General features: G+C 39.8%; 1 protein-coding gene across 6 annotated transcripts in view; it reads left to right on the top strand.

Moving 5' to 3' along the window:
• The window catches only part of kif16ba (kinesin family member 16Ba), a 39,646-nt gene extending 29,325 nt beyond the window's left edge, over positions 1 to 10,321 (top strand). For 3 of the 6 annotated variants that reach the window (XM_073954719.1, XM_073954712.1, XM_073954700.1), the window contains 9 exons: positions 147 to 478; positions 3,732 to 3,881; positions 4,267 to 4,372; positions 6,640 to 6,687; positions 8,462 to 8,506; positions 8,594 to 8,716; positions 8,792 to 8,881; positions 9,885 to 9,968; positions 10,052 to 10,321. In XM_073954719.1, coding sequence (XP_073810820.1) covers positions 147 to 478; positions 3,732 to 3,881; positions 4,267 to 4,372; positions 6,640 to 6,687; positions 8,462 to 8,506; positions 8,594 to 8,716; positions 8,792 to 8,881; positions 9,885 to 9,968; positions 10,052 to 10,213 — 1,140 coding nt within the window. In that variant the 3' untranslated portion in view covers positions 10,214 to 10,321. The remainder of the gene's footprint in view (positions 1 to 146; positions 479 to 3,731; positions 3,882 to 4,266; positions 4,373 to 6,639; positions 6,688 to 8,461; positions 8,507 to 8,593; positions 8,717 to 8,791; positions 8,882 to 9,884; positions 9,969 to 10,051) is intronic. The other 3 variants (XM_073954735.1, XM_073954728.1, XM_073954703.1) reach the window with 1 other exon arrangement.

The following is a 10,321-nucleotide window of genomic DNA, read 5'->3' as shown; positions in this document are numbered from 1 at the left end:
AAAGCGATTGGATGATAGGTCCCCTTTAAATCAAGACAGTCTTTTCCAAAGAAGAACACAAGCATTATGTTGATCACAGAATACTAAACATGCTTATTTTTAACCCAAGAGCTGTTCGTTTGAGTGTGATTTGTGTGTGTGTGCAGGTGGAGAAGGAGCTGGAGGAGAAGGAGGAGCGTCTGTGTCAGTACAGCGCCAGCGCGGAGCAGTTGCAGCAGCTCCAGCAGTCCTACGAGTTCACCGCCAACGTGGCCCGGCAGGAGGAGAAGGTGCGGCGCAAGGAGAAGGAGATCCTGGAGTGGAGAGAGAAGCAGCAGCGGGAGGCTCTGGAGCAGGCCGTCGCTCGCCTCCAGAGGAGACACTCGGCCTACCGCAGGAGCCTGAGCCTGGAGCCCGACGCCCACGCGCCCCGCAGACGCTCACAGTCCACGCACAGCACCTTCAGGAGCACTCCAGTGCACGACCTGGAGCAGGACAGGTGTGTGTGTGTGTGTATGTGTATTAGGGGTGTCAAAAATAATCGTTTTTTCGGTGCACTGCGATGCAGATGCGGACAATTCGGTATCGGTTCAGTAATAGTCATAACCGGTTATTACTGACGTCATTTACCTTATATGCGCTCTGTCGCGAGGGAGGCGATCGCGAGTATTTACAGCGCTTTAACTACTTAAAACTCATAAACTGTGCACAATTTCACTGTGTGTGTTTGCTGGATCAGTCTTTCACTGACATATACAACAATAGCCCCTATTTCACTGAGATCGAGAGAATGAAAGTAGCCTCTTTCTCACACACACACAGTTGCCCATTTGACCTGCTGGCGTGGCTTTTCTTCTCTTCTCGGCTGTTTTACAGCGTTACTTTTGCATCCAGAATCGAGCGCGTGTCTTCAGAGTTTTCTCCACCGTGTCTATCATACATCAGCTGTGAGATCACCGCTGCCACCTGCCGCTTATCAGCATCACTCATCTGTGAAGAACGCAGCGCGCAAGAGCCAATCGCAACCGTTTTTTTTTGAGGGTGTGACCAATCAAAGGGGTGTAAGGCCGTACTCACACTAGGTACAGTTGCCTCGAACCGGGCCAAAGCACGCTTGTCCCCCCTCCCGTCTCCCCCGACGGCCCGCGCTCACACCATATCGGGCCTCGGCACGCTTACGTCATCGCTGCTGCGCTGTTCAGAAGTGCTCTCTATGGCAAGCCTTTTTAGCATTTAAATCTTTGTTCTGACTCCATAAATATATTGAGAGATATTTCTAATTATATTTTGACTAGTCATAATTATAATTCGACTAGTCAGAATAAAAAATTGGAGATATCTGCAATTGCAATTGTACTAGTACGAAATCAGATTGGAGATATCTGCAAATATATTATGACTAGTCATATTCCTCCATTGACTTCCATTGAAAAATATTTGCAGATATCTCTAACTGAGTTTTGACTAGTCACAATTGTAATTAGAGATATCTCTAACTGAGTTTTTACTAGTCATACATTTGGAGATGTCTTTAATTCGTAATATTTAGAGATATTTACAAATATATTTGAAGATATCTCTAATTAATTTACTAATAGTCGAATTACAGTTGTAGATATCTTGAATTGGATTTTTGACGAGTCAAAACTCATTTAGAGATAGCTGCAAATATTTTTCAATGGAAGTCAATGGAGGAATATGACTAGTCATAATATATTTGCAGATATCTCCAATCTGATTTCGTACTAGTACAATTGTAATTGCAGATATCTCTAATTGTCATTCTGACAAGTCGAATTATAATAATGACTTGTCAAAATATATAATTATATCTCTAAATATATTTATGGATAGTCAGAACAAGGTTTAAATGTTAAAACAGCTTGCCATACGCTCTCACTCAGCAGCACAGTGGAGATTTCTCTAGTTATATCCTTTCAGTCGTTTGATATGCAGTGACATGCAGTCAAATATTTCGCCAAACAGTCCTTAGGGATGCGGTGACACGCAGTCAGATATTTTACTGGACAGATCCGCCACTTTTGGCGCTCATAAACAGTCAAAGCTCTCGTGCTGCAGGAATGAGGAGATCTGCTGAAGGCTCGCAGCTGGCGTGCTGTGAGCAGTTTGCGTCTTTAATAAACTACGGCAGTTTGCGTTCACTGAACAGCAAGAATGATTAATAAATCCATATCAAACAGTCCCTTAAAAGTCACGTCTCGCTTTCGGTTTCGGGCTTTGGCGCGTTTCGCGCTCACACACAAGCGTACCGCGCCAAAGCCCAAGTGTACCGCGCTCAGGCACACCTCTTCCAACCGGGCCAGGGCCGGCCAAGTGAACCGTGCTTGAGCCCGATTCAGCGCACTCACACTTCTCAAACGATCCGGGAAACGGGCCTGGGCACGGTACGGATGGCATAGTGTGAGTAGGCCCTAAGAGAACTAGACAAGGATCAGAAATTGAGCTGGATATTTATATTTGTTTATATTATTTGCTAAATGCTCGTTTTGTTTAAAGTTACAGTTTATATATCTGACTGTTTGTATTAAATGACAAAATTGTATTACAAATAGTATATAAATATAAATATATTCATACATTTTAATACAAGAAATGCTGCTGTGAAGAAAATATAAAACTGTGTATGGAAAGCACCGTCAATGCACCGTGATGCACCGAAATATCGAATTGAACCGAATCGATGGCATGATAATCGTAACCGAACCGAACCGTGAGACTAGTGTAGGTTCACACCTCTAATGTGTGTATATACAGTTTTCACCTGAAAGTCCTGACCTGAATCCAATTGAGATGCTGTGGCATAACCTTAAAAAGGTGGTTCCTCCAGAGTGCTGTAACCGCAAGTTACCGAAAACGTTTAATTGCAGTTCTTTCTGTTAAGGATGGCCTAATTAGTTATAGGGTTTAGGGGCAAACCCTTTTTCACACAGGGGTATGTAGTTTTGAATAGCACGACTGCATGATGTGCTTACTTGTATCATCTCTGACTAATATTTAAATTGGTTTGACTAAAAATAATGGGCGGCACGGTGGCTCAGTGGTTAGCTCTGGCGCCTCATAGCAAGAAGGTCGCTGGTTCAAGTCCCAGCTGGGCCAGTTGGCATTTCTGTGTGGAGTTTGCATGTTCTCCTCGTGTTGATGTGGGTTTCCTCCGGGTGCTCCGGTTTCCCCCCACAGTCCATAGATATACACTATACGTGAATTTGATCAACTAAATTGGTCATAGTGTGTGTGTGTGTGTATATATGGGTGTTTCCCAGTTCTGGGTTGCTGCTGGAAGAGCATCCGCTGCATATAAGATATGCTAGATAAGTTGAGGGTTCATTCCGCTGAGGTGACCCCTGATAAATAAAGGACTAAGCCAAAGGAAAATGGATGGATGGATCTGAAAGCATTAAAGTGTGACAAATATGTTAAACCCATTCCAGTTTATAATTATTTTAATGTGTACGTCAACAGCCCTCAAAGAAATGAGGAAAAGAAACAAGTAAACACTTTACAACTCTTTCTTTTCATGACCCCTGGAAACCCCTGAAATGTGTGTGTGTGTGTGTGTGTGTGTGTATGTGTGTGTGTGTGTGTGTGTGTGTGTGTGTGTGTGTGTGTGTGTGTGTGTGTGTGTGTGTGTGCGTGCGTGCGTGCGTGCGTGCGTGCGTGCGTGCGTGCGTGCGTGCGTGCGTGCGTGCGTGCGTGCGTGCGTGCGTGCGTGCGTGCGTGCGTGCGTGTGTTAGGATGGAGCGAGAGATCGCGCAGCTGAAGCAGAGGATCAGCGAGAGTGAAGGAAGCGTCCGCAGTCTCAGTGTGAGCGGAGAAGAGAAGAACCAGTCGCCCGTCAGTCCCATTCACACCCTGCACACCGTCCTGTCTATAGGAGACGAGAGGTACTCCATCATCCCAATTAAACCCTAGCTTTGCTTCCATCCACCTGCTTTAAATATGCATTTTGGAATATCGCATTGAAGTTGGCCTGAAACAAAGATAAAATTGGCCTTTTTTCCCCCCCATGTTGTGAAGTACATCTGATTAAAGCAGCCCTGAAATGAGAAAAAAAATTCTATGATTTGGAAAGATTGGCGCGGCATGGTGGCTCAGTGGTTAGCACAGCTAGAAGGTTGCTGGTTCGAGTCCCGGCAGGGCCAGTTTGCTTCTCTGTGTGGAGTTTGCATGTTCTCCCCGTGTTCGCGTGGGTTTATTTCCATCTTTGGATGGAAACAGTTAGTGATGACCAAACTGAACTCTTCCTGCTATTTCTCATTTCTCCGTCAGGCTAAACGCATATATTGAAGAGGAGGTGCAGAGGAGGCTCCAGAAACTCAACCTGCTGAACAGAGAAAACAACAACACTCTCTCTCTGTCCTCAGACTCGCTGCAGGTACTCTAGATGGATCCATACATCATCTTTGGCTTTTCGAAATTAATATATTTAATGGAACAGTCCACTTTTTTGAAAACAGGCATTACATACAAACATTTTACAGCTCCCCTAGAATTTAACGTTTGAGTTTTAATTTTTTTTTAATCCATTTAGCCGATCTCCTGGTCTTGCATGAGCACTTTTTGCCAACCTGATTTCACCAAGTAGGACCTGTTCCTGGAATAACATCCTTATTGATCCTGGAACAACATTCCAATCAGCCAATCAGAATTAAGGGATATGTTTACAGTTTATGTTAAGATTAGGTTTACTTTTAGGTTTATGCACTTCTACATGAGTGTTATCGAAGTATTATTCCCCTGTGATTTTGGAAAATAGGGAATGCCTTTTCCAACAAAAATGATGTTCCAGGATCAACATACTGTAGATGGTAACAGTGGCGCCTGCAGCCATACGGCTGTATGCACTGTGCGTACCTGCCATGAGAGGGTGGGAATTAATGCTGCTTTTTGTTTATTTATTTGTGATAATTTAATTTTGTTATTAAACAGTATATACTACAGCTGCCTGCTTTTCCACTATCATGCCAAATCGTTCTAAGAACACTTTGGTACGGTTACGGTTGTTTACAAACAACCTGCAGGATTACAAACCGATTACAAACTGTTCTCGGCCTGGAATTGAACTGTGCCGACAGATTCTGTGTGTTGACATCGAAGCTCTGGTCTCAAGCTACCACAGCTGGCTCAGCGGCAGCGCGCTTGTTATCAGACATCCACAAGTGAACTACACTACATTTAATATAAAAAAATTATACAGGTCTAAACCATACAGTTTTGAAAAGGGTTTTAAAACCATAGAGCAGTCTCTGGCAGAGAATCACTGGCCCACCACATTCTTACGAACGTATTTTATTTATTAAAGTTATTATTTCATAGACTTGGATATAACCATGTATAATAAAAACTACTAACCCGTCGTCTAAAATCTTAAAATAATAAAATGGACCATTATTTTATTCGTGACTAGAGCTTGATTAATTTAATTGGCATCCTAGGCAATGAGACCTTTACTTCGCCCGACTGAATGAAAGTTTATAGCATGCAGCGCTGTATTTGGTAGCACAAAAACTCGCTCTGATCCGGGAGAGAACTTTACCAACAGCTACATGCACTGCTAAAAGACTTTTTTTCTGCTGCGCATTGAATAAAGATACACTTAACATCATCAATGTCCACAATCATATACATCCTATATCCACGAAACACGAACTTGCAGACTCTTTAAACAACGAGGAAATAACTGCACTTTAGTCAAGCCAGACGGCTTGTTTTGTAATTTAGTGCCGGTTATAGCACCTGAAGGACGGTTACGGAGTGTTGTGATGTCAGCCTTCACCGGAGGAAGTCTAATCTTACTTTACTTTTTTGGACTTTTCTTTGAAAGCTTTAGTGGCACTGTAGCTGTCCAAGGTACTGTTGTATGATTTAAATTATAGCCTATATATGCACCAATAAACAAGTCAATGAATAGATAAAATAAGTATAGATTCTTAAATGTCGGTATTGTTTTTACTAAAAAAAAAACAAGAAAACAAATGTTTTATAAAAGTAAAATGAGCATTTTTTTTACAATTCAGTTAAATGTAAGTTGGATATTTATGGGAACATGTAGCATGTTTCTGTTTTTTTATTAATTTTTTATTTTTTTCTCTGTGATCTTTAATGTATACTGGGTAGCTACGTGAAATTTAATTTAAAATGTCAAGCAGGAATTTTTCTATAGCTTTAATTATGAAGACAATAAAATATTAAAAATAACAAATAAAATTATAAAAATACAAAGATAAAAAGCAGAATTTTGCTAAATAAAAAAAAATATATTTGTTTTTATTTAACGTTTGAATACTGAAATAACAGCCATCGGAAGGGGGCGGGGCGGTGCTGGATTTGTGCGTACCTTGGACTAAAATCCTGCAGGCGCCCCTGGATGTTAATGCAGGATCGCATCGTACTTGGCAAAATCATGATGTACATAGTTCCTAGCCATATCCACCTAAAAACAAGCATTTTTTAATTTTCTAACTAAGACTTTAAAAAAAAAATTGCAATATGTTACCTCAGAATAGCATGTGAAGGAACAGTACAAATCCTGAGAAGTTACTATATATTTTTACATCTCAAATTGTAAACAAGCTTCCATACAATAATCCCATGAAACACTCAGGATTGATTTTTTTTTTCATTCCCACGGTTGTTTAACAGGAGGAGGAGCAGGATAGTGAGGGTAGCTCTGTTAGATTGACGGATGAGGTAAGCACAGCCCTCAGCCAATCAGCTCCAGCTGAGCGCTCTGTGATTTGCATGATCCAGCCCCTGATTTGCATACAACTCACAATCTCTGAGTAGATTGGTTTTTTTTCTTCCTCTTTTCGGGAGCATGCGGCCTGTCCACTGATGTCTTGCTTAGATTCACCACACCTGACTGTCTTTGCAACCTCAGTCATGAGAAGAAATGACAAATAAGTGCTTTAAAATTAATTTAAAGTCTGCATGAATTTGAAGTTGCTGAGACTTTTATTTTAGTATGTTGATGCACTTTCAACTGAAATGGAATATTAAATAGGGGGCGGGGCTTTAATTTTGAGCATCATTCCCTCATAGCCAACTGACTGTAAGAGGGGCGTGGTTAAGGATAATAATGTACAGTTGCTATGGAAACCCTCAGCTTGATATCATAGACTGTAAAAGATATGGGCGTAGTATCCGTGACATCACCTATAGGTTTCTGAAGAACGCAAAAAATCAGAGCCATTTTGTTCACGCATCATCGCACCCACCAGCGGATACCAAACAAGGGCAAAGAGGCAGAGCATGAGCGGAGCACCAGACACCTGCTAGCATTTTGCTTAGATAGAGTTTTTTTTTTGTTGGGAGAAACGCTTAATACTTCATCACCTGCTACTTGTTTGTGTTCTGACCACTTCCAAATAATAAAACATAGTCTCTGTTAGTAAATGCAAGGCTATTGATGAAATCCAGGCATAACACTGTATGACAACGCTTCAGATGACTGTTTTAGAGCCTACAGCTAATCAATCTGCCATATTCTGGAGTGCATTACAGCTCTAAAGACAATTATAAATGATAAATGATCTTAAATGAAGCAAATGCATTCATAGAGATGGTGTATAAGTATATAATTTCACTCACCTGGGAAATGGAGGCCACGTGAATGGTTTGTGAGCACAATTAAGTACCATTTCATCTGATAATTGTAGGAAATAATAACACAAAGCAACTGACTGTGTAAAGCCACATAAAACAAAACTAAAATACAATGAATATGCAGAGTTCAGCAGCTAATCAGCCGGAATCAGCTGAGGTGAAGTGACGGTGACCAGCGAGACCTAGCTATATATATATATAGACTAAACTAAAAGAAGTCAGAAACATTATATTGTATATACTGCATTATTTATGTATTTTTTTTTGGGTGGGGGGGATCCTTGCTGTATTTCATATATTATTTTTATTATCCTTATTTATTCCGTTTAATTGTATTGAATCTTTACCTACTAAATCAAACCGAGAACTAAATACAATTTAAACCTTGTGAATCAGAATCAATACCCAGCCCTACTAATAATTAACAATATATACAGTACTGTGCAAAATTTTTGGTCCCCCCACAGTTTTGTTGAAGAAATAAATAAAAATAATATGGACAAAAGGCATTATTTAGTATGAGTCCATATATCAGACCAGATTTTATGTGTGTTTTTTCTGTACAGGTAATCCTATACTGCCTCTACTACACTATATTAAGGTCTGGAGTCTGGGGAGGCCATTTCATGACTGTTTTAGCTGTTTTTATCTATAAAAATCATGAATATCTTCAAATTTCATACAATTTCATAATCTATCTATAAATATAGTTATTTTTCAGGTGAGGAGCATGAGATTATTACACTATATGATACATAATTATACTAAAATTACAAACCTAATGGTGGCCGAAGACATTTGCACAGTACTGTATATCTCAGCAATCACGTGACTCTAATGACCTCTTTCAATCTCACAGGACAATGATAAAAAGCGTTTCGACCAGCGCAAACTCAAATACGAGGTACAGTCTTGTATGTTTATTGAACGTTATTTCCCGAGCACTCAAACGGAGATCGTTTTCTGATTGTATTTGCTCTCATTTCCACAGCGGCTGGTGTCGATTCCTCTGGATCTGAGTCCGGAGAGTCTGAAGGATCCGGTGAAGATCTGCATCCCGCGCTATGTGCTGTGTGGACAAGGCAAAGACGAGCACTTTGAGTTTGAAGTCAAGGTTTGTCGGTGTTTCACTCTGATATCTGTGTGTCTGAGTGCGTGTTTGAGCTGAGTTTTCTGTGTCCGGGTTTAGATCACTGTTCTGGATGAAACCTGGACGGTGTTCAGAAGATACAGTCGTTTTCGGGAGATGCACAAATCGATGAAGCTCAAATATCCAGAGGTATGATGTAAAAGCATCACCGATCTATCGGTTATTTATCAATCTATCAATGTAAAAACTGTTCAGTTATGAAATCTATCAAATGTTTGTGTGAATTGTATTTGAACATTAAGTCATGTTGTTTTCATGTTGTAATTCATTCATTGTGGATAAAAATATAAATGTTAAAAATGAATATCAATTTAGATCAAATTAATTCCAGTAATCTGTCTCTTTCTATATAATTTGCACATCTTTTTAAGTACATTTTTAGGAGCATTTATTTGTTTTTATTTGTTTAATTATTATTAATATTAAGATTTTTTAAAGCATTTTAATTAGAAAAATGCACAAATGTAAAAGTTTAAATGTTCATTTAACTTGTCAATATGTATACTTGTCAACATAATACAAATTATGACCAAATAGGACCACTTTTTTGCATATTAATAAGATTAATTTGTTTAAAAAAATGTGTATATATATATATATGTATATAAAATATTTTGTCCAGTAGATTTAAGGTATTTTATGTATTAAAATCATGTTGTTTTTCCTAAGAATTGTGTAGTACAAGAAATGGCAGTAAATGTCATGTAAAATGGCATTCAAACTCACATTATTAGCATTTAACACTGAATAAAGCACATGAGGTGTACCTGAGGTGATCATTGTAAAGAAATAGAAGCCGTTTCTAATATGTCAATTCGAGGTGTTGGTTAGGACAAAAACTCCTTTAAATTTATTTTACCGCATGCCATTGCTTTTATGTAGAACACTCGCTCTTGTTGGTCCTCAATCTGGCAACCTGCGCTTGCGTGTTTTGATCCAGGAATGCAATACCTAGTTCAACCACTGGGTGTTAAAACTTACTGCATCTCTAAACTGTATTTCGTAAATAATTAAAAAATGTTTATCTTGTAAATAATTGGTAACTAATATTAGAATAATTAGTAACTAATATTAAAATAATATTAGTAAACAATTGATTTATCAGGATCTTCAATGTTGTTGTTTTTTTAAGCTTGCTGCTTTGGATTTCCCACCCAAGAAGATTTTCGGGAACCGAGACGAGCGGACGATCGCGGAGCGCCGGAACCAGCTGGAGGTGATCAGATGCGTTTTACGTTCATTCAGTCGTCGGCCAATGAAAAACCACTGCTGATGTATAATGTCGTTCTGTTCCTCCAGCAATACCTGCGCAACTTCTTCCGGGTGATGATGTCCACGTCGTCCTCTTCTCCAATCAGCACAGACGAGTTCGGCCTCAATCTCTCCAAACACGCCGTGTGGGACATCTCACCTTTCTTTAAGAAGGGGGTGTTCGACTACAGCAGCCACGGGACGGGCTGACACACACACACACACACGCACTCATTTGCATAGACTTCATGCAACAAATACGTAACTACAAACCAATTCACTCCAAAACATTTCACCCTAAAATAAAATCCCACAAAA

This window comes from Danio rerio, chromosome 1 (assembly GCF_049306965.1).
Source record: "Danio rerio strain Tuebingen ecotype United States chromosome 1, GRCz12tu, whole genome shotgun sequence".
Taxonomy (NCBI): Eukaryota; Metazoa; Chordata; class Actinopteri; order Cypriniformes; family Danionidae; genus Danio; species Danio rerio.
Note: the sequence above shows the minus strand (reverse complement) of the source record. Positions and strands in the feature narration are given on the sequence as shown.